Source organism: Drosophila miranda (assembly GCF_003369915.1).
Source record: "Drosophila miranda strain MSH22 chromosome Y unlocalized genomic scaffold, D.miranda_PacBio2.1 Contig_Y2_pilon, whole genome shotgun sequence".
Classification (NCBI taxonomy): domain Eukaryota; kingdom Metazoa; phylum Arthropoda; class Insecta; order Diptera; family Drosophilidae; genus Drosophila; species Drosophila miranda.
Window position 1 is genome coordinate 14,804,536 of NW_022881614.1, and position 23,863 is coordinate 14,828,398.

A 23,863-nucleotide genomic window follows, 5' to 3' on the forward strand; every position below is an offset into this window, starting at 1 on the left:
GATAGCGGAAATGAATGGGCTACGTATAAATTGGAGAAAGTGTCAGCTGTTACGACAAAAGGTTAATTTTCTGGGGTATATAATAGAAAAGAACACGATAAGACCAAGTGATGAGAAGACGAGGGCAGTCGAAAAGTTCCCAGTGCCAGTTGATAAAAAAGTAGTGCAGCGTTTCATAGGATTGACTTCTTATTTCCGAAAGTTTATTGAGGGTTATGCTGTTATTGCAAAACCATTGACAGATCTGCTGCGGAAGGATGTTAAATTTGAATTTAAGGAGATACATCAGGTTGCGTTTGAACAACTAAAGGTAGCATTGAAGTTGGAGACAGAAATCCATACTGATGCATCAAAATGGGGGTATGGAGCCGTGTTACTGCAAAAGAGTTTGGAAGACAGCCAATTCCATCCAGTTCAATATATGAGCCGTAGGACTAAGCCATGTGAAGAGAAATATCCTGCTTATGACCTTGAGGTTCTGGCAATTATCGAAGCTTTAGCTAAATGGCGTGTATACGTTTTGGGTATAAAGTTCAAAATTGTCACAGATTGTAATGCATTTACAGTGACGATCAAAAAGAAAGACGTTCCTTTGAGAGTAGCACGTTGGGCCATGTACCTACAAGATTTTAATTATGTTATAGAACATCGCTCAGGAACGAAGATAAGGCACGTTGACGCGTTGAGTCGTGTATCTTGTTTTATGGTGACCGAAAGTATAGCTCATCGTTTGAAAGAAGCTCAGCTAACCGACGATTGGGTTAAGGCTGTTAAAAGTATTGTGGAGGACAAGGAATATGAGGATTATTATATTCAGAATCAGATTTTGTTTAAGGATCCGGATAAGGAGCTCATCGTAGTACCAGCTCAGTTGGAAAATGAGATTATATCAATAGCACATAAGCAAGGACATTTTTCAGTTAAAAAGACACAAGATATCATTGAAAAGTCGTATTATATTCCGAAGTTAAAAGACAAAGTATGGCGCGTAATAAATAGTTGTGTCGAGTGTATCATTGTCAATGAAAAGACAGGAAAACGTGAGGGTTATTTGCAACCAATAGACAAGGGTGATAGGCCGTTACAAACGTATCACATTGATCACGTTGGACCAATGGAAATGACTAAAAAACAGTACAATTATATACCGGTTGTTGTTGATGGATTTTCTAAGTTTGTTTGGTTATATTCTACACGTAGTACAGGTGTTGAAGAGGTCGTTAAGTGTTTGGAAATTCAGGGGACTAGTTTTGGTAATCCGAACAGAATAGTGACGGATAGGGGTGCAGCGTTTATGTCCAATTTGTTTCGAGAATATTGTGAGAGAGAGAAAATACAGCATTTAATGATTGCCACAGGCGTTCCACGTGGGAATGGTCAAGTCGAAAGGATGCACAAGATAGTGGTGCCTATGTTGTCGAAATTGTGTCAGGGTAATTCCGGTAGTTGGTATAAGCATCTAGGAAAAGTACAGCAAATGATCAACAGTGTTGAGCCGCGAAGTACCAAGGTAACACCTTTCAAGATATTGACTGGGCTAGACATGCGTATAGGAATGGATCCAAAAATAAAAGAAATATTGGAAGAATCACTTATCGAAGAGTTGAACAAGGACCGCGAAAAAATTAGAAAGGAAGTAGTTGAAAACATTGCACGGTTACAGCAGGAAAACAAGAAGAGTTTTGACTTAAAAAGGAAACTAGATAGACAGTATGAGGTTAATGAGCTAGTAGCTATCAAGCGTACTCAGTATGGTACTGGATTAAAGCTAAAAGGAAAGTATCTAGGGCCGTATAAGGTGGTTAGGGTAAAGAATCATGGAAGGTACGAAGTCGAGAAGATTGGGGATACTGAGGGTCCCTATAAGACCTCTACAGTTTCAGAATATATGAAACCTTGGCTAGACCCATCCGAGGCGAATGGTCCGTCAGGACAGCCGAATGTAGGAAACGAAGGAAAGAGAGAGACACGAAGCGGTCGTGTTTTCGTCGTGTCGTCGGGATAGAGCAGTAATCGGCTCTGAGAGAGCCGATAGCAAGAGAGAGAGATCAGTCAGTTGTCAGTTCAGCCACGCATCAGACGTACACGCATATAATTAGTCACAAACATACTTGTAAAACTTGGAGCTGTTATAATTTTAACTCCAACATACTTATTAAATAAATGTTACTCGTTGCCATCAAGCAACTTAAACTACTACATACATAGATATGTATACTCATCCGAGGTCAGCCAAACCAAAACAGTAGTGAGTGAAGGGCCGATATCCACTCGTTTTTAGATGCTGATCTTTTGAATTTCCTGAATGTACCGACCAAATAGCCCTTGAAGTGAGTGTCACTTTCTCATAGAGTACATTCATCGCCTCAATTTGGCATTCTATTGCTAGAAATTGAACACGAAACACGTATCCAGAATATTCTGCTGGAAAATTTTGAAATTTTTTTGAAGCTTCCGCAAAAATCAAATCGTCTTTGGAGTATCTTTAACTAGTCGTATTATTCGTATATTTTTGGTACTTTGTGTCGGGCTTAACAAAAAATCATGCTTCGCGTTGTACGTCGGCTGGTCCATCCGGCCTTCCGGCAGCGCCTGCGACCACGTCCCCAAGCTATCCAGCGCCGCTCCGCCTCGCAGGCGGTAAACCAGATGTTGCAACTCCAGCAGATGGATATGTGTGCGGATCCTCCATCGCGCGGGCTTGTGGTCGGCGTGTTCGCCGACGAAACGGATCGCAATGATGCTGGCATCCTCACCCCGGCCGGTTGGCGGTACAATGTCCAGAAGACTGCCGGCCGATTGCTAGAGGTCCTCCGCATGTCCGGACCCATTCCCAAGCGGGGCGAGGCTCGCCTTTTCTTCGCGATCGTGCCAGAGCGCATCCCCTATTACTCTGTGGTGGCTGTGGTCGGCCTCGGCAAGGAGTGCCTCGGCTACAATCCCTACGAGGTGCTCGACGAACAGAAAGAGGCGATCCGTCGCTCCGTGGCCGGCGCCTGCCGAATCCTGGCCGAGCTGGACACCGACAGAATCGAAGTTGAAAACTGCGGCCACGCCGAGTCCGCCGCCGAGGGGGCCGCATTGGGCATCTGGCTCTACCAGGAGCTGCGCAACCCACAGCACAGGATTCCAGTGCCGTCGCTGGACTTGTACGCAACAAAGGACGAGGTCTGCGACCTCGAAGGATGGCGAATTGGTCTGCAGAAGGCAGCCGCCCAGAACCTGACGAGACAGCTGCAGGAGATGCCCTCCTACCTCCTCACACCCACAGCCTTTGCGCAGAATGTCGTCGAGGTGCTGTGCAAGTCCGGTGTCAATGTGGAGGTCAAGTATGGCTCTCCTCTGGCAGACGCCGCTAATATTAAACGACACGACAAAGAGTGCGTGCGAGAGAGACAGAAAATCAGTCTGAGCGTGACGTCGGGGGCTGCGTAGCCACTGCAAATTGATTTGTTCCTATTGGCTATAAAAATGATCTGATCTGATCCAGATTCAGCAATCTGATAGACATGGTCATTATCTATGATTCTGCGTTTTTAGTTTTCTCGAATGTGCAATATTGTGGATGCAACAGATTTTCGTCCTTTGTGGGGGCGGAAGGGGGTGGGGCGAAATTTTGAGATATACGTTTTATAGTGAGATCTAACAGGAGTGCGGATACCAAATTTGGTTACTCTAGCCTTAATAGTCTCTAAGATTTGTGAATATCCCCAGATTTTCATCCTTTGCGGGGGCGGGGGGGGTGTGGCGAAATTTTGAAACAAACTCGTCTCGGTCCGATATATTAGGAGTGTGGATACCAAATTTGGTTGCTCTAGCTTTTATAGTCTCTGAGATCTAGGCGCTAATGTTTTACTCTAAGCAAAGCCGGCTATGCTACGTGTGTGTTAGAGAGAGACAGGGCGAGAAAAAATTAAATTGTTTTCTTGATTCTGGCTATAATAATTATACGATCCAATTCTGATTCCGCAGTCTTAAAGATATGGTCATTCTCTACAATTCTACGTTTTTGGTTTTCTCATATCTTTAAAATTGTGGATGCCACAGATTTTCGTCCTTTGTGGGGGCGGAAGTGGGCGGGGCGAAGTTTTGAAATATTTTTGTAGCAGTGACATATCACAGAAGTCTGGATCCAAAACATCGTTGCTCTAGCTCTTATAGTCTTTGAGCACTAGGCGCTGAAGGGGACGGAAGGAATCGTTTCCGACCCCATAAAGTATATATATTCTTGATCAGCATCAAAAGCCGAGTCGATTGAGCCATGTCTGTCCGTTCGTCTGTCCGTCTGTTCATCCCCTTCAGCGCCTAGTGCTCAAAGACTATAAGAGCTAGAGCAACGATGTTTTGGATCCAGACTTCTGTGATATGTCACTGCTACAAAAATATTTCAAAAAATCGCCCCGCCCACTTCCGCCCCACAAAGGACGAAAATCTGTGGCGTCCACAATTTCGACGATACGAGAAAACCAAAAACGCAGAATCGTAGAAGATGACTGTATCTTCTAGACTACAGAATCTGAACCAGATCTTATAATTATTATAGCCAGAATCAAGAAAACAATTTCATTTTTTCTCGCCCTGTCTCTCTATAACACACACGTAGCATAGGCGGCTTTGCTTAGAGTAAAACATTAGCGCCTAGATCTCAGAGACTAAAAACCTAGAGCAACCAAATTTGGTATCCACACTCCTAATATATCGGACCGAGACGAGTTTGTTTCAAAATTTCGCCACACCCCCTTCCACCACTACAAAGGATGAAAATCTGTGGATATTCACAAATCTCAGAGACTATTAAGGCTAGAGTAACCAAATTTGGTATCCGCACTCCTGTTAGATCTCACTATAAAACGTATATCTCAAAATTTCGCCCCACCCCCTTCCGCCCACACAAAGGACGAAAATCTGTTGCATCCACAATATTGAGGATACGAGAAAACTAAAATCAGAATCATAGATAATGACCATATCTATCAGATTGCTGAATCTGGATCAGATCAGATCATTTTTATAGCCAAAAGGAACAAATCAATTTGCACTGGCTACGCAGCACCCGACGTCACGCTCAGACTGATTTTCTGTCTCTCTCGCACGCACTCCTTGTCGTGTCGTTTAATATTAGCGGCGTCTGCCGGAGGAGAGCCATACTGACTTAGTATCGGGTATAACCGTAGAGTTGCGGGGTCCGCAGCAACTCACAACGTTCCCCCTCGTTAAAGTTAGGCGTATGCCAAATAAATTGTATTCTCTAACCTTTTGATTGTAAAACCCTTTCTTTTTTATCACACACTTATAAAAAAAGATTCTTTAACGAGCGGGAACGAAGTTAACTGTGAATTATGCTCGCACTTGTCATGAGATAGGAGAGAGTGGAGTGTTTCTCTCTCTCTTTCTTCTTACACACAAGCCCGCCGTTCTTTCTCGCTTCCCTCCGCCAGAGCGAACACACTGCACGAGAAAGAGTGAGTGAGATGGATAGAGAGATCGAGAGAGAATGAGTAAGCGCGTGGAAGGCGATTTGGTCATTATGGCTATAATAACGATCCGATCTCATCCACATTTGACAGTCTAGTAGATATGGCGTTCTCTACGATTCTGCGTTTTCGGTTTTTTCTTTTCTCGTATTTTAAAAATTGTGAATGCCACAGATTTTCTATGTCTTTATGGGGGCGGACGGATCGGCGGAGGTGTCTGGATTTGCTTGCTCTAGCGTTTATGGTCTCTGATATCTAGGCGCTCATCAAGGACGCTCATAGATCCAGAGCCACATCTATTCGAGTACCGTGGTCCTTCAAGAGTTCACGATTTGTTAGCCCCATTTGTCGAAGATATACATACATAGATATGTATACTCATCCGAGGACAGCCAAACCAAAACAGTAGTGAGTGAAGGGCCGATATCCACTCGTTTTTAGATGCTGATCCTTTGAATTTCCTGAATGTACCGACCAAATAGCCCTTGAAGTGAGTGTCACTTTCTCATAGAGTACATTCATCGCCTCAATTTGGCATTCTATTGCTAGAAATTGAACACGAAACACGTATCCAGAATATTCTGCTGGAAAATTTTGAAATTTTTTTGAAGCTTCCGCAAAAATCAAATCGTCGTTGGAGTATCTTTAACTAGTCGTATTATTCGTATATTTTTGGTACTTTGTGTCGGGCTTAACGAAAAATGATGCTTCGCGTTGTACGTCGGCTGGTCCATCCGGCCTTCCGGCAAGCTATCCAGCGCCGCTCCGCCTCGCAGGCGGTAAACCAGATGTTGCAGCTCCAGCAGATGGATATGTGTGCGGGCTTGTGGTCGGCGTGTTCGCCGACGAAACGGATCGCAATGATGCTGGCATCCTCACCCCGGCCTGTTGGCGGTACAATGTCCAGAAGACTGCCGGCCGATTGCTAGAGGTCCTCCGCATGTCCGGACCCATGCCCAAGCGGGGCGAGGCTCGCCTTTTCTTCGCGATCGAGCCAGAGCGCATCCCCTATTACTCTGTGGTGGCTGTGGTCGGCCTCGGCAAGGAGTGCCTCGGCTACAATCCCTACGAGGTGCTCGACGAACAGAAAGAGCCGATCCGTCGCTCCGTGGCCGCCGCCTGCCGCATCCTGGCCGCGCTGGACACCGACAGAATCGAAGTTGAAAACTGCGGCCACGCCGAGTCCGCCGCCGAGGGGGCCGCATCTGGCTCTACCAGGAGCTGCGCAACCCACAGAACAGGATTCCAGTGCCGTCGCTGGACTTGTACGCAACAAAGGACGAGGTCTGCGACCTCGAAGGATGGCGAATTGCTCTGCAGAAGGCAGTCGCCCAGAACCTGACGAGACAGCTGCAGGAGATGCCCTCCAACCTCCTCACACCCACAGCCTTTGCGCAGAATGTCGTCGAGGTGCTGTGCAAGTCCGGTGTCAATGTGGAGGTCAAGGTCGAGGGTTGGGCCGAGAGCCAGTCGATGCACGCCTTCCTGGCTGTGGGCAAGGCCTCGTGCGAGCCACCCATCTTCCTGGAGCTGAGTTACTACGGCACTTGTGCCGAGGAGCCTCCCATTGTGCTGGCGGGCCAAGGCGTGACGTACGATGCTGGAGGATTGTGCCTGAAAGAGAAACATGAGCTCTTCCATATGCGTGGGTTTTTTTGACGACGCCACACATGAACACAAAATTACACTTGAGCTATGATCACTCTATATTACATAGGTTTTCGCAGTTGTAATCTCCACACAAACACATGCGGCACATTCGTTTATTATGAAATTTTAACGTATAAAACAGAGAAACAGAGCTAGTGTTCGATCTTTTGTTGGGTCCTGGGCTTCGAACTATTGAAGATGATAACTAGACACTGTGGATTATTGCTTTGTCAGACTCTACCCGGAATCGGGTATTATATGTAATATCTGTGGTATCACTAAAAGTGAGTGCTACGCCAGGGAGACTGCATGAGTAATCACAACGTTTATGTCAATGGGTGGATAGTTTTGCAGCAGCTTCACATTCGAGGCAAAGTCGTTCTCCAAAATTGCTTCCCTTTGGATTCTATAAATCAGTAAATACAACAGTAAATGTAAATGAATCAGTTGAAAGTCAGCGCATGCTTACATGGAACAGCAGATTTTGATGAGAAAATCAAAGCGCTGCTCGTCCGAGAATACCGAATCCCAAATTCGCAGCACATCGGGCAGTGGAAACTCCTGCGAGAGCAGGAGGGTGAGCCACCTGAAGCTATAGTACAGCTCTTTGCTCTTCAGATGCTCGTAGATGTCTATATCTTAAGTCTTCAGCATGTTGGATAGCAGGCCCATCATGAACTTAATGCCACCCTCCGCATCGTCCAAAGTCTTGATGAAGAAGTCGCGTATCTCGCTCATCAGAGCCGTGAAGCAGAAGAAACAGTCTGCCTCCGCGTGGGCACGGTACGAGAGATCCGGATCCGAGGCCATCACATAGTAGATGGGTCCGACAATCTCATTCATGCCCTGTACGTACCCCTGGCCCGGATTCAGCTTGGCGTAGATGAATAGGATGCGCTGCACAACCTCCCAGTGGGCCTCCTGGCCGTCCTCCATGGCGGCATAGGTCTCCACCGAACGCTTTGTGATTAAATTGATCTGATTGGGAGCAAAGAGGCTCATTAAATCGATTGTCGCTTGAGTGGGGGTCACTTACTTTGTGCTAAATGTCCACAATGGTATGCATAATGGAACAAACTTTGAGCTTATTTTCTAGCACAATTTCCGACCGAAACTCACCTTGGTCATGCCCAAGCCCTTGCGCTAGACGTTCGCCGAGCTGAGCACCGTGGGCACTACCCGTTCGTGAAGCCGCCGCCCGTGCTCGCCTTTACTGTGCACCACAATGTCACAGGGATACTCTGTGGGCTGTTGAAAGAACGAGATATCGGGGCACAGGCGCCTCACATCTTTGTCGATCTGGGAACGTTGTGAGTTGCTGCGGACACCGCAACTCTACGGTTATACCCGATACTTAGTCAGTATGGCTCTCCTCCGGCAGACGCCGCTAATATTAAACGACACGACAAAGAGTGCGTGCGAGAGAGACAGAAAATCAGTCTGAGCGTGACGTCGGGGGCTGCGTAGCCAGTGCAAATTGATTTGTTCCTTTTGGCTATAAAAATGATCTGATCTGATCCAGATTCAGCAATCTGATATATATGATCATTATCTATGATTCTGCGTTTTTAGTTTTCTCGTATCCTCAATATTGTGGATGCAACAGATTTTCGTCCTTTGTGTGGGCGGAAGGGGGTGGGGCGAAATTTTGAGATACACGTTTTATCGTAAGACCTAACAGGAGTGCGGATACCAAATTTGGTTACTCTAGCCTTAATAGTCTCTGAGATTTGTGAATATCCCCAGATTTTCGTCCTTTGCGGGGGCGGAAGGGGGTGTGGCGAAATTTTGAAACAAACTCGTCTCGGTCCGATATATTAGGAGTGTGGATACCAAATTTGGTTGCTCTAGCTGTTGTAGTCTCTGAGATCTAGGCGCTAATGTTTTACTCTAAGCAAAGCCGCCTATGCTACTTGTGTGTTAGAGAGAGACAGGGCGAGAAAAAATAAAATTGTTTTCTTGATGCTGGCTATAATAATAATACGATCCAATTCTGATTCCGCAGTCTTAAAGATATGGTCATTCTCTACAATTCTACGTTTTTGGTTTTCTCATATCTTTAAAATTGTGGATGCCACAGATTTTCGTCCTTTGTGGGGGCGGAAGTGGGCGGGGCGAAGTTTTGAAATATTTTTGTAGCAGTGACATATCACAGAAGTCTGGATCCAAAACATCGTTGCTCTAGCTCTTATAGTCTTTGAGCACTAGGCGCTGAAGGGGACGGACAGACGAACAGACGGACTGTCGGACAGACAGACAGGGCTCAATCGACTCGGCTATTGATGCTGATCAAGAATATATATACTTTATGGGGTCGGAAACGATTCCTTCTGGACGTTACACACATCCACTTTTACCACAAATCTAATATACCCCAATACTCATTTTGAGTATTGGGAACGAAGTTAACTGTGAATTATGCTCGCACTTGTCATGAGATAGGAAAGAGTGGAGTGTTTCTCTCTCTCTTTCTTCTTACGCACAAGCCCGCCGTTCTTTCTCGCTTCCCTCCGCCAGAGCGAACACACTGCACGAGAAAGAGTGAGTGAGATGGATAGAGAGATCGAGAGAGAATGAGTAAGCGCGTGGAAGGCGATTTGGTCATTATGGCTATAATAACGATCCGATCTCATCCACATTTGACAGTCTAGTAGATATGGCGTTCTCTACGATTCTGCGTTTTCGGTTTTTTATACCCGATACTCAAAATGAGTATTGGGGTATATTAGATTTGTGGTAAAAGTGGATGTGTGTAACGTCCAAAAGGAATCGTTTCCGACCCCATAAAGTATATATATTCTTGATCAGAATCAATAGCCGAGTCGATTGAGCCATGTCTGTCTGTAGGTCTGTCCGTCCGTCCGTCTGTCCCTCTGTCCGTCTGTCCATCCCCTTCAGCGCCTAGTGCTCAAAGACTATAAGAGCGAGAGTAACGATGTTTTGGATCCAGACTTCTGTAATATGTCACTGCTCCAAGAATATTTCAAAACTTTGCCCCGCCCACTTCCGCCCCCACAAAGGGCGAAAATCTGTGGCATCCACAATTTCGTCGATACGAGAAAACTAAAACGCAGAATCGTAGAAGATGACTATGTCTTCTAGAGTGCAAAATCTGAACCAGATCGTATAATTATTATAGCCAGAATCAAGAAAACAATTTCATTTTTTCTCGCCCTGTCTCTCTCTAACACACACGTAGCATAGGCGGCTTTGCTTAGAGTAAAACATTAGCGCCTAGATCTCAGAGACTATAAAAGCTAGAGCAACCAAATTTGGTATCCACACTCCTAATATATCGGACCGAGACGAGTTTGTTTCAAAATTTCGGACGAAAATCTGGGGATATTCAAAAATCTCAGAGACTATTAAGGCTAGAGTAACCAAATTTGGTATCCGCACTCCTGTTAGATCTTACTATAAAACGTGTATCTCAAAATTTCGCCACACCCCCTTCCGCCCCCGCAAAGGATGAAAATCTGGGGATATTCACAAATCTCAGAGACTATTAAGGCTAGAGTAACCAAAGTTGATATCCGCACTCCTGTTAGATCTCACTATAAAACGTATATCTCAAAACTTCGCCCCACCCCCTTCCACCCACACAAAGGACGAAAATCTGTTGCATCCACAATTTTGAGGATACGAGAAAACTAAAAACGCAGAATCATAGATAATGATCATATATATCAGATTGCTGAATCTGGATCAGATCAGATCATTTTTATAGCCAAAAGGAACAAATCAATTTGCACTGGCTACGCAGCACCCGACGTCACGCTCAGACTGATTTTCTGTCTCTCTCGCACGCACTCCTTGTCGTGTCGTTTAATATTAGCGGCGTCTGCCGGAGGAGAGCCATACTGACTTAGTATCGGGTATAACTGTAGAGTTGCGGTCTCCGCAGCAACTCACAACGTTCCCCCTCGTTCTTTTCTCGTATTTTAAAAATTGTGAATGCCACAGATTTTCTATGTCTTTATGGGGGCGGACGGATCGGCGGAGGTGTCTGGATTTGCTTGATCTAGCTTTTATGGTATCTGATATCTAGGCGCTCATCAAGGACGCTCATAGATGCAGAGCCACATCTATTCGAGTATGTATGTATGTATGTATATACATAGATATGTATACTCATCCGAGGACAGCCAAACCAAAACAGTAGTGAGTGAAGGGCCGATATCCACTCGTTATACCCGATACTCAAAATGAGTATTGGGGTATATTAGATTTGTGGTAAAAGTGGATGTGTGTAACGTCCAGAAGGAATCGTTTCCGACCCCATAAAGTATATATATTCTTGATCAGCATCAATAGCCGAGTCGATTGAGCCCTGTCTGTCTGTCCGTCCGTCCGTCTGTTCGTCTGTCCGTCTGTCCGTCCCCTTCAGCGCCTAGTGTTCAAAGACTATAAGAGCTAGAGCAACGATGTTTTGGATCCAGACTTCTGTGATATGTCACTGCTACAAAAATATTTCAAAACTTCGCCCCGCCCACTTCCGCCCCCACAAAGGACGAAAATCTGTGGCATCCACAATTTTAAAGATATGAGAAAACCAAAAACGTAGAATTGTAGAGAATGACCATATCCTTAAGACTTTAAGAATCAGAATTGGATCGTATTATTATTATAGCCAGCATCAAGAAAACAATTTCATTTTTTCTCGCCCTGTCTCTCTCTAACACACAACTAGCATAGGCGGCTTTGCTTAGAGTAAAACATTAGCGCCTAGATCTCAGAGACTACAAAAGCTAGAGCAACCAAATTTGGTATCCACACTCCTCATATATCGGACCGAGACGAGTTTGTTTCAAAATTTCGCCACACCCACTTCCGTAGTCGTATTATTCGTATATTTTTGGTACTTTGTGTCGGGCTTAACGAAAAATGATGCTTCGCGTTGTACGTCGGCTGGTCCATCCGGCCTTCCGGCAGCGCCTGCGACCACGTCCCCAAGCTTTCCAGCGCCGCTCCGCCTCGCGGGCGGTAAACCAGATGTTGCAGCTCCAGCAGATGGATATGTGTGCGGATCCTCCATCGCGCGGGCTTGTGGTCGGCGTGTTCGCCGACGAAACGGATCGCAATGATGCTGGCATCCTCACCCCGGCCGGTTGGCGGTACAATGTCCAGAAGACTGCCGGCCGATTGCTAGCGGTCCTCCGCATGTCCGGACCCTTTCCCAAGCGGGGCGAGGCTCGCCTTTTCTTCGCGATCGAGCCAGAGCGCATCCACTATTACTCTGTGGTGGCTGTGGTCGGCCTCGGCAAGGAGTGCCTCGGCTACAATCCCTACGAGGGGCTCGACGAACAGAAAGAGGCGATCCGTCGCTCCGTGGCCGCCGCCTGCCGCATCCTGGCCGAGCTGGACACCGACAGAATCGAAGTTGAAAACTGCGGCCACGCCGAGTCCGCCGCCGAGGGGGCCGCATTGGGCATCTGGCTCTACCAGGAGCTGCGCAACCCACAGCACAGGATTCCAGTGCCGTCGCTGGACTTGTACGCAACAAAGGACGAGGTCTGCGACCTCGAAGGATGGCGAATTGGTCTGCAGAAGGCAGCCGCCCAGAACCTGACGAGACAGCTGCAGGAGATGCCCTCCAACCTCCTCACACCCACAGCCTTTGCGCAGAATGTCGTCGAGGTGCTGTGCAAGTCCGGTGTCAATGTGGAGGTCAAGGTCGAGGGTTGGGCCGAGAGCCAGTCGATGCACGCCTTCCTGGCTGTGGGCAAGGCCTCGTGCGAGCCACCCATCTTCCTGGAGCTGAGTTACTACGGCACTTGTGCCGAGGAGCGTCCCATTGTGCTGGTGGGCCAAGGCGTGACGTACGATGCTGGAGGATTGTGCCTGAAAGAGAAACATGAGCTCTTCCATATGCGTGGGGACATGACCGGGGCCGCCGTTGTGGTGGCCTGTTGTCGAGCTGTGGCTGGCCTGCGTTTACCGGTAAGTACTCAGGACATCAATGATATCTCCTTGAATAATAATGCTGTTCTTAGGTCAACATTCGCGGCCTGATACCTCTTTGTGAAAACGTAGTGGGCTGCAATTCGGTCCGTCCTGGGGACATGGTCAAGTCCATGAACGGCAAGACCATCGAGATCCAGTGCACCGATCACGAGGATGTACTGGTCCTGGCAGACGCCCTGCTGTATGCGCAAAACTTCTGTCCCAAGTGCATCATTGACGTCGGCACCTGCTCGGGCTACATGCGCCAGGCCCTGGATGAGTCGGCTGCGGGGGTCTTTACCAACTCGGAGATCCTGTGGCAGCAGATCAAGCAAGCCAGCATGCACACCGGAGATCGCGTGTGGCGCTTCCCATTGTGGAAATATTACAGCAAGGCCGTGCGTGCCGGGGGACGCAGCAATGTGCAGAACTACGGCGATGTGCCTTCCTCCGTGAGTTTGTGCCCTGCGGCCAGTGGATGCATATTGTGAGTATTGGGGGGCGCTTTGTTGGGGCACAGATCTTACGACTTTCTCCCTCAAAGGATGCTACAAATGTGATGGTGACAAAGGGCTTCGAATACGAGTATCTGCGCAAGGGAATGGCCGGCCGCCCGACCCGAACACTGGTGGAGTTTATTGCTCAGACGATTTACAAGGATACGGCCCCACGTTTGGCCAAGTAATCAATCTCTAACGGGAATCCAATGTTATATATATTTTCTTACTGTGTTTTTTTGACGACGCCACACATGAACACAAAATTACACTTGAGCTTTGATCACTCTATATTACATAGGTTTTCGCAGTTGTAATCTCCACACAAACACATGCGGCACATTCGTTTATGAAATTTAAACGTATAAAACAGAGAAACAGCGCTAGTGTTCGATCTTTTGTTGGGTCCTGGGCTTCGAACTATTGAAGATGATAACTAGACACTGTGGATTATTGCTTTGTCAGACTCTACCCGGAATCGGGTATTATATGTAATATCTGTGGTATCACTAAAAGTGAGTGCTACGCCAGGGAGACTGCATGAGTAATCACAACGTTAATGTCAATGGGTGGATAGTTTTGCAGCAGCTTCACATTCGAGGAAAGGCGTTCTCCAAAATTGCTTCCCTTTGGATTCTATAAATCAGTAAATACAACAGTAAATGTAAATGAATCAGTTGAAAGTCAGCGCACGCTTACAATATCATGGACCAGCAGATTTTGATGAGAAAATCAAAGCGCTGCTCGTCCGAGAATACCGAATCCCAAATTCGCAGCACATCGGGCAGTGGAAACTCCTGCGAGAGCAGGAGGGTGAGCCACCTGAAGCTATAGTACTGCGGATGCAGCTCTTGGCTCTTCAGATGCTCGTAGATGTCTATATCTTTAGTCTTCAGCATGTTGGATAGCAGGCCCATCATGAACTTTATGCCACCCTCCGCATCGTCCAAAGTCTTGATGAAGAAGTCGCGTATCTCGCTCATCAGAGCCGTGAAGCAGAAGAAACAGTCTGCCTCCGCGTGGGCACGGTACGAGAGATCCGGATCCGAGGCCATCACATAGTAGATGGGTCCGACAATCTCATTCATGCCCTGTACGTACCCCTGGCCCGGATTCAGCTTGGCGTAGATGAATAGGATGCGCTGCACAACCTCCCAGTGGGCCTCCTGGCCGTCCTCCATGGCGGCATAGGTCTCCACCGAACGCTTTGTGATTAAATTGATCTGATTGGGAGCAAAGAGGCTCATTAAATCGATTGTCGCTTGAGTGGGGGTCACTTACTTGCTGCTAAATGTCCACAATGGTATGCATAATGGAACAAACTTTGAGCTTATTTTCTAGCACAATTTCCGACCGAAACTCACCTTGGTCATGCCCAAGCCCTTGCGCTCGACGTTCGCCGAGCTGAGCACCGTGGGCACTACCCGTTCGTGAAGCCGCCACCCGTGCTCGCCTTTACTGTGCACCACAATGTCACAGGGATACTCTGTGGGCTGTTGAAAGAACGAGATATCGGGGCACAGGCGCCTCACATCTTTGTCGATCTGGGAACGTTGTGAGTTGCTTCGGACACCGCAACTCTACGGTTATACCCGATACTAAGTCAGTATGGCTCTCCTCCGGCAGACGCCGCTAATATTAAACGACACGACAAAGAGTGCGTGCGAGAGAGACAGAAAATCAGTCTGAGCGTGACGTCGGGGGCTGCGTAGCCAGTGCAAATTGATTTGTTCCTTTTGGCTATAAAAATGATCTGATCTGATCCAGATTCATCAATCTGATAGATATGGTCATTATCTATGATTGTGCGTTTTTAGTTTTCTCGAATGTGCAATATTGTGGATGCAACAGATTTTCGTCCTTTGTGTGGGCGGAAGGGGGTGGGGCGAAATTTTGAGATACACGTTTTATAGTAAGATCTAACAGGAGTGCGGATACCAAATTTGGTTACTCTAGCCTTAATAGTCTCTGAGATTTTTGAATATCCCCAGATTTTCGTCCGAAATTTTGAAACAAACTCGTCTCGGTCCGATATATTAGGAGTGTGGATACCAAATTTGGTTGCTCTAGCTTTTGTAGTCTCTGAGATCTAGGCGCTAATGTTTTACTCTAAGCAAAGCCGCCTATGCTACTTGTGTGTTAGAGAGAGACAGGGCGAGAAAAAATGAAATTGTTTTCTTGATTCTGGCTATAATAATAATACGATCCAATTCATATTCCGCAGTCTTAAAGATATGGTCATTCTCTACAATTCTACGTTTTTGGTTTTCTCATATCTTTAAAATTGTGGATGCCACAGATTTTCGTCCTTTGTGGGGGCGGAAGTGGGCGGGGCGAAGTTTTGAAATATTTTTGTAGCAGTGACATATCACAGAAGTCTGGATCCAAAACATCGTTGCTCTAGCTCTTATAGTCTTTGAGCACTAGGCGCTGAAGGGGACGGACAGACGGACAGACGTACGGACGGACAGACAGACAGGGCTCAATCGACTCGGCTATTGATGCTGATCAAGCATATATATACTTTATGGGGTCGGAAACGATTCCTTCTGGACGTTACACACATCCACTTTTACCACAAATCTAATATACTCATTTTGAGTATTGGGAACGAAGTTAACTGTGAATTATGCTCGCACTTGTCATGAGATAGGAGAGTGGAGTGTTTCTCTCTCTTTCTTCTTACACACAAGCCCGCCGTTCTTTCTCGCTTCCCTCCGCCAGAGCGAACACACTTCACGAGAAAGAGTGTAACAGATAACGAAGCAGGAGGCTAGGATCTGAAACGGTAGACGAGCAGATGGAGGGTATGATCGAGATCCATGCACGCGTTGCTGCCGGTCTCATGGTTAGTCGGGTAGAGTGGGGGTGGGGTAGGGAGAGATCGCCTCACGAGCTCGAGCATTAGGAGCAAAGACAATAAAAATAAGTTTCGCGTGCGGTTCAAGGTTCAGACGGAAGAAATTCACAGAGAAATGACAGTGTAGGGAGATGAGTCAGCGGAACTAATTCGAGCGGGAGTTGCTTGCGGTGTCATTGCAACTCGGTATGCCCACCCTTCCTTGATCGCACCGGTCCAAATAGGCTGAGAAATGGGTAACGATCCCTAAAATAAACGCTCTACTTCTGCTAGGTTACGTCATCTCGGCGCCACATGATCCTTAATAACGGCAACAATTAACGGGAATTCATTACAAACAGTTTATTCATTAAACTTTCCTACAAGCTCTCATGGCCGCTAAGAGGGTAGATATATATGTATAAAGGCTACTAAAGTAACAAGGATAATATGTTCAAATAAGCTGCAATTAAGATTAATTATATATATGTATATAAAAATATCATGAGGAAAGATTTTATTAGACTAGAGTCAACTAATTATAAAGGGTATATTCAGGAATAATGATTAGACTAGAGTCAACTAATTATAAAGGGTATATTCAGGAATAATGGTAATTACGTTACACAAATAGAAATATATTCGAATGGTTTTCAGTTTAAATGCAAAAACAAGGGACGGATGGGTGCATCTTTAAAGTGCACAGCAATTGCTTGTGGGGTAATCCCAATCATAAGTTCGGTTGTCGATAGATTCGGAGTTGCAGAAAGTTACATTGCTTGCGAAAGAGCAGAACAAAACAAACACGTGAACAATTGGATTGGTCAGCGTTACAGTACGGCTGGGAAGTTTACGGTCGAGGCATGGAATCTTTAATGTTGCTTCGACTTGCGTAAAATTTTGAATTCACATATAGCAGACGTTCACAGGTTATCACTCACATTACGATCACATCCAACGATGAAAGCGCTTCCATGTGGTCGATGAGGGTGGCTGAAAACTTGTAAATATCAGTGTGTCAGAGTAGATAGGCGATACGCGCGAGTATTAGTTTTAGTTCCTTTCCTTCTAGCTGCACATTTCTTTATGATAAGCCAACCAAACCGAATCACACGAATTTAACTTTTAATGTTAATCCTAGGGTCAGTACAATGGTGGGGTTCCAAAGTATTATTCTAATATGAAGAAATGCATGGGCATAGCCATCATGATCGAGACACCGAATGACTTCATCAGCAACGCAAACAGTATTTCGGCACCGGTAAATGTCTTCTCCTTTAGCGTTACTGTTCGTATGCGGGCGGCGTAAGCGACGTAGCAATGACGAAAGTCACTGAAGAGGGAATAGTCAATTTCACACATATGTACATATGTATGTCACTGCACGCGTAGATAAAAGCCCATCGACCGTGTTCGGAGCAGAACCCAGCCGATTAGCTGCTTGCCAAATAGCACCTAATTCTTGGCCCTCAGCCGCTTATTTTGTTTGTTACTTATGTCTATGTCACTCATTTGTTTTTTAAAGCTTTGCGCTTGCTTGCCCTGCTAAACGCTCTCTGCCAGCTCGCTCTTCGCTATCTCCGCTTTGCGTCTGCCTACCGACGTCGGCCGAGCGAAGCTACGCTTAGCGATCGGAGCGGCAATGCAAAGGGCAGGCAAGCCACACTTGCAATTTGGATGTCACGCATTAAAGAACATATCGTAATTTTATTTCTGCGCCGAGTTTTGTTTAATTCGAAATAATTAGTCGGCCGATTGGGGATAAAAAACATTATCTCCACATAAAATTTGGTGACCCCGACGTGATCTCTGAGTTGCAGTGTCAATTAATAATCATTCGCGATCGACATTTGTTAGCCCTAGCAAATTTTCGGCGGTTAAGCACAATTCGGTGCTAAAACACACTTACAAACACCTACATACACGCATTGCTGGCTATTAATTTCTCTGTCGCGACAATTCGGTCAGTGCAGTGCGGTAGGCAGTGCAGCGAACTCACTAATACACACAAGCGAAGTACAAAGCGGAATCGGACAGCTCGCACAGCCGCACAGCTAAAGGCATTAGCTGTAATCCCTTTGCTTTCGGTTCCCACGTTTATACGTATACAGGGTGTCTTTTTCGGTCGTGCTGAGTGACTCTTTTAAAACCTCAACATGGCAGCACCTGAGCCTACCAATGTCGCGAACGCAGCAATGCCGAGTGATGTAGATTTCTACAAGCACAAGGCCGAGTCCATCGCGCGCCAACTAAAGGCCATGGATCGCTTTCTCACCAAGGAAGAGCTTGCCGAGTTAGATGAGGCAGAACTTCAAGCTCGCTTAGAGCAAATCGAGCGAATGAATGCGGATTTCGATGCCGCTCAAACGAGCCTTGAAAGGCTGGATTTCCTGCAGTTAGCCCATGATGCCCGACTGGACTTTTCGAATGTTTATGTGAAGGTTAGGTCCAGGCTGTCGCGGGAGTTGATGGCTGCTCGCACGGTAAATGTTGCCAATTCAACGGCTCGGCATACTCTCGAGGGGAATTCGTCGTTGTTCGCCTATAATAGTATAGGCCGTGCTCGAATGCCCGAGTTGCAGCTTCCGCGATTCGGGGGGAACTACATGGATTGGCCAGAATTCCACTCGATGTTCGCGACAATGGTGCACAAAGACCATCGTATACCAATCATCGAAAAATTCCAATATCTTCGTGGATGTCTAGATGGTGCTGCGCTGGATACGATTCGTTCCTTGGAACTTTCTGAGGAAAATTACGACAAGGCGTGGAATTTGCTAATGTTGCGATTCGATAATAAACTGTTACATTTTCAGGCACACGTCAAGGCTATTTTCGGGCTGCAAGGGGTGGAGAAGGGCTCAGCTATCGGCTTTCGCGCGCTCAGCGGCAAAATCAATTCGCACTTGCGTGCACTTCAGACCTTGGCGACCCCGCAGGAGATTTCGGATGGGTTGCTGATCTTCATCATAGGCACGAAACTGGACCACAAAACAAAGGAGAAATGGGAAGAGAACTTGCCGACGTCAGGATTGCCTCGGTGGTCAAGCATGGCCTCATTTTTGGAAGCGAGATGTCGGATGCTGGAGAATTTGGGATCAGCCATGGCAACAAGTCCTAGTCAACAGGTGGGAGAAGACAAACCTGTCACCCTTATCACCTCCTAACCCCATATGTAACCATAGCAATTCCTCCGAGCATTACATATCTAGATGTCAGGCATTCCTGAATCTCTCTGCGTTTGAACGATACAAAGAAGCAAAGAAGAGCCGCTTGTGTTTGAACTGCCTCAACAAAGGCCATGAATTGCAGAGGTGCAGGTCAGGACTTTGCAGGCATTGCCAGGCCAAACATCACACGCTACTCCACATTCCATCGGGAACTGGTGCTTCATCTTCCTCTTCACCGGCCGAGGAATCGATCCAGCAAGAGGCCGCGACTGTGCTTCTAGCAAGCGGGTGTTCTAGCCCTCCCCCCTCGATCCAGAAATCTCAGCCTAGCCAGAACGTTTTGCTCCCTACTGCCCTCGTCCATGTAACAGATCGTTATGGAGCACTTATCCCATGTCGTGCCATTTTGGATTCTGCATCACAGGCAAACTTTGTAACATCTAGACTTGCTGATCAGTTGCAGTTGGATCATCGCTCGTCTTAAGTTCACATCTCTGGAATCGGAGATTCCATTCCTTTGAGCAAGTCTGTACATATAGTTGTACAATCCCAGGACGCAAGCTATCGAGCTTCCTTCGCTGCAATTGTCACCAACTCAATTACGGAAATGCAGCCTAACTTCGGCGTAGACGCAAAGGATTGGCCAATGCCGAATAATCAAAACTAGCTGATCCTAATTTCTCCAAGCCCCAACGTATCGATCTGTTGATAGGTTCTGGTTTGTTCTTCGATTTAATGTGCGTCGGACAGATTCGACTATCAGCCCAATTGCCAACATTGCAGGAGACAAAACTTGGTTGGATAGTATCAGGAAGCATTGATAGCTCGGAGAATAAGCGTGCAGCTTTAGCCGCTTTTGAAAATTCCTCGTGCATCTCTATTGACGATTTTCGACCCACAACGCTGGAGTACCAAAACTTAGAGCAGCAATGCAGAAAGCAGCTGCTCGAGTGCCAGGTGCAAGTGGAAAAACTGCGATCGGAGAATCAGGAACTGCAGCGCGAACTTTTCCATATATTAAAAACCTACATATCCACGCCAAATGAAATTCAACTTTCAACAGTTTCTACATTGCCAAATTTCCTGCCATTCTATGCAATTACAGAGGTTCCCGATGATCAAGACGTAATCACGACAAGCCGCCTTCGTAAAGAAGCGCCGATTGCTGCGTTCGACGATCATCCCAGCGTAGCCGCCAGCTGCGCCCAAGCAAGCATCTTCAAGAGGGCCGTTGGAAAAATAGCGGTTCTGCCCCTTCAGGATGGATCTGTTGAAAGCCTTTGCCTTCCAACGGGGGGTGAATGCTCGGAGCAGATCCCAGCCGATTAGCTACTTGCCAAATAGCACCTAATTCTTGGCCCTCAGCCGCTTATTTTGTTTGTTACTTATGTCTATGTCACTCATTTGTTTGTTAAAGCTTTGCGCTTGCTTGCCCTGCTAAACGCTCTCTGCCAGCTCGCTCTTCGCTATCTCCGCTTTGCGTCTGCCTACCGACGTCGGCCGAGCGAAGCTGCGATTAGCGATCGGAGCGGCAATGCAAAGGTCAGGCAAGCCACACTTGCAATTTGGATGTCACGCATTAAAGAACATATCGTAATTTTATTTCTGCGCCGAGTTTTATTTAATTCGAAATAATTAGTCGGCCGATTGGGGATAAAAAACATTATCTCCACAGACCGTTTTTCACTGGTGTAGGCCGAGCAAGGCTTGTATGTGTGTGGACCCACGCCGGTACACGCTGCGGTAAATACAGTGATGCTCACATGTATGCAGACGCCACGCCGAAAGAAGATTTGGGGGCGAAGACGGCTAACACATACTGTAGTCGATCGGGACGCTGGGTATTTATATGTGTGGTAAGGTGACGAGACTGTAGTGGGTACGGCTTACGGCACTACGACCGGCGTTTCGTACGGTATTACGTACGGCCAAACCTATGGTTAGGTTTTTAAGAAAAAAAACGAACTTTAATTTTCTGTTGGCCGGCAGTTGGGGTACAATTTTCACTCACGCGATGGGTTCGGCCTTCGCTTAATAAACGTAGGAATGGTCGGCTGATCTTTTGACTAGATCTTAGCCACGATGGACACGCGGTAATTACGGTCGAGGTTAGAATTTTTCCTTTCACTGCACTACTTGAGTATTTTCCTCAGACGTCCGTCTGGGATCGCGAGTAACATTGGAAAGAACATGCCCAAGCCACTCTCCTTCCGCTTGAGCCCTTGGTTCTCTCATTCCCCTTTTCTCACCACACCTTGACAGTAGCCGCTGTTAGCTTATGTCATTTTTTTCTTGCGCGTAACTGCCCAAAGGTGCAAGGTGCATGTCTAAGGGAAGGGGAAACCGTGGGACGGTTATCCGATATTTTTGGTTGGACAGGCGCCACTACAAGAGTGAGTGAGATGGATAGAGCGAATGAGTAAGCGCGTGGAAGGCGATTTGGTCATTATGGCTATAATAACGATCCGATCTCATCCACATTTGACAGTCTAGTAGATATGGCGTTCTCTACGATTCTGCGTTTTCGGTTTTTTCTTTTCTCGTATTTTAAAAATTGTGAATGCCACAGATTTTCTATGTCTTTATGGGGGCGGACGGATCGGCGGAGGTGTCTGGATTTGCTTGCTCTAGCTTTTATGGTCTCTGATATCTAGGCGCTCATCAAGGACGCTCATAGATCCAGAGCCACATCTATTCGAGTACCGTGGTCCTTCAAGAGTTCACGATTTGTTAGCCCCATTTGTCGAAGATATACATACATAGATATGTATACTCATCCGAGGACAGTCAAACCAAAACAGTAGTGAGTGAAGGGCCGATATCCACTCGTTTTTAGATGCTGATCCTTTGAATTTCCTGAATGTACCGACCAAATAGCCCTTGAAGTGAGTGTCACTTTCTCAAAGAGTACATTCATCGCCTCAATTTGGCATTCTATTGCTAGAAATTGGGCATCTGGCTCTACCAGGAGCTGCGCAACCCACAGAACAGGATTCCAGTGCCGTCGCTGGACTTGTACGCAACAAAGGACGAGGTCTGCGACCTCGAAGGATGGCGAATTGGTCTGCAGAAGGCAGCCGCCCAGAACCTGACGAAACAGCTGCAGGAGATGCCCTCCAACCTCCTCACACCCACAGCCTTTGCGCAGAATGTCGTCGAGGTGCTGTGCAAGTCCGGTTTCAATGTGGAGGTCAAGGTCGAGGGTTGGGCCGAGAGCCAGTCGATGCACGCCTTCCTGGCTGTGGGCAAGGCCTCGTGCGAGCCACCCATCTTCCTGGAGCTGAGTTACTACGGCACTTGTGCCGAGGAGCGTCCCATTGGTGCCAATGGGCCAAGGCGTGACGTACGATGCTGGAGGATTGTGCCTAAAAGAGAAACATGAGCTCTTCCATATGACCGGGGACATGACCGGGGCCGCCGTTGTGGTGGCCTGTTGTCGAGCTGTGGCTGGCCTGCGTTTACCGGTAAGTACTCAGGACATCAATGATATCTCCTTGAATAATAATGCTGTTCTTAGGTCAACATTCGCGGCCTGATACCTCTTTGTGAAAACGTAGTGGGCTGCAATTCGGTCCGTCCTGGGGACATGGTCAAGACCATGAACGGCAAAACCATCGAGATCCAGTGCACCGATCACGAGGATGTACTGGTCCTGGCAGACGCCCTGCTGTATGCGCAAAACTTCTGTCCCAAGGGCATCATTGACGTCGGCACCTGCTCGGGGTACCATTGCCAGGGCCTGGATGAGTCGGCTGCGGGGGTCTTTACCATCTCGGAGATCCTGTGGCAGCAGATCAAGCACGCCAGCATGCACACCGGAGATCGCGTGTGGCGCTTCCCATTGTGGAAATATTACAGCAAGGACGTGCGTGCCGGGCGACGCAGCGATGTGCAGAACTACGGCATTGGCCGAGGTGGACGTCCCTGCAAGGCCGCTGCCTTCCTCCGTGAGTTTTTGCCCTGCGGCCAGTGGATGCATATTGTGAGTATTGGGGGGCGCTTTGTTGGGGCACAGATCTTACGGGCTTTCTCCCTCAAAGGATGCTACAAATGTGATGGTGACAAAGGGCTTTGAATACGAGTATCTACGCAAGGGAATGGCCGGCCGCCCGACCCGAACACTGGTGGAGTTTATTGCTCAGACGATTTACAAGGATACGGCCCCACAATTGGCCAAGTAATCAATCTCTAACGGGAATCCAATGTTATATATATTTTTATACCCGATACTCAAAGTGAGTATTGGGGTGGTATATTAGATTTGTGGTAAAAGTGGATGTGTGTAACTTC

General features: G+C 47.1%; 2 protein-coding genes and 2 pseudogenes across 2 annotated transcripts; 2 read left to right on the forward strand and 2 right to left on the reverse strand.

Moving 5' to 3' along the window:
- Nucleotides 1-2,521: 2,521 nt before the first annotated feature.
- Nucleotides 2,522-23,754, forward strand: LOC117192829 (annotated as a pseudogene).
- Nucleotides 7,124-22,490, reverse strand: LOC117192833 (TBC1 domain family member 13-like). Its single transcript, XM_033397594.1, has 4 exons — nucleotides 22,444-22,490; nucleotides 14,929-15,127; nucleotides 14,264-14,787; nucleotides 7,124-7,530 (listed from the first exon to the last, which is right to left on the reverse strand). Exons 1-4 carry the CDS (start codon nucleotides 22,488-22,490, stop codon nucleotides 7,416-7,418), a joined length of 885 nt encoding a protein of 294 aa, XP_033253485.1. The 3' UTR covers nucleotides 7,124-7,415.
- LOC117192834 (TBC1 domain family member 13-like) lies at nucleotides 7,590-8,432 on the reverse strand (the record flags this gene model as incomplete). The annotated part of the gene is given in 2 exon segments (XM_033397595.1): nucleotides 7,590-8,102; nucleotides 8,244-8,432. Coding segments are annotated over 2 exon segments (702 nt in total), but the record flags the coding sequence as incomplete, so codon positions are not given.
- LOC117192830 lies at nucleotides 11,945-13,767 on the forward strand (annotated as a pseudogene).
- Nucleotides 23,755-23,863: the final 109 nt, after the last annotated feature.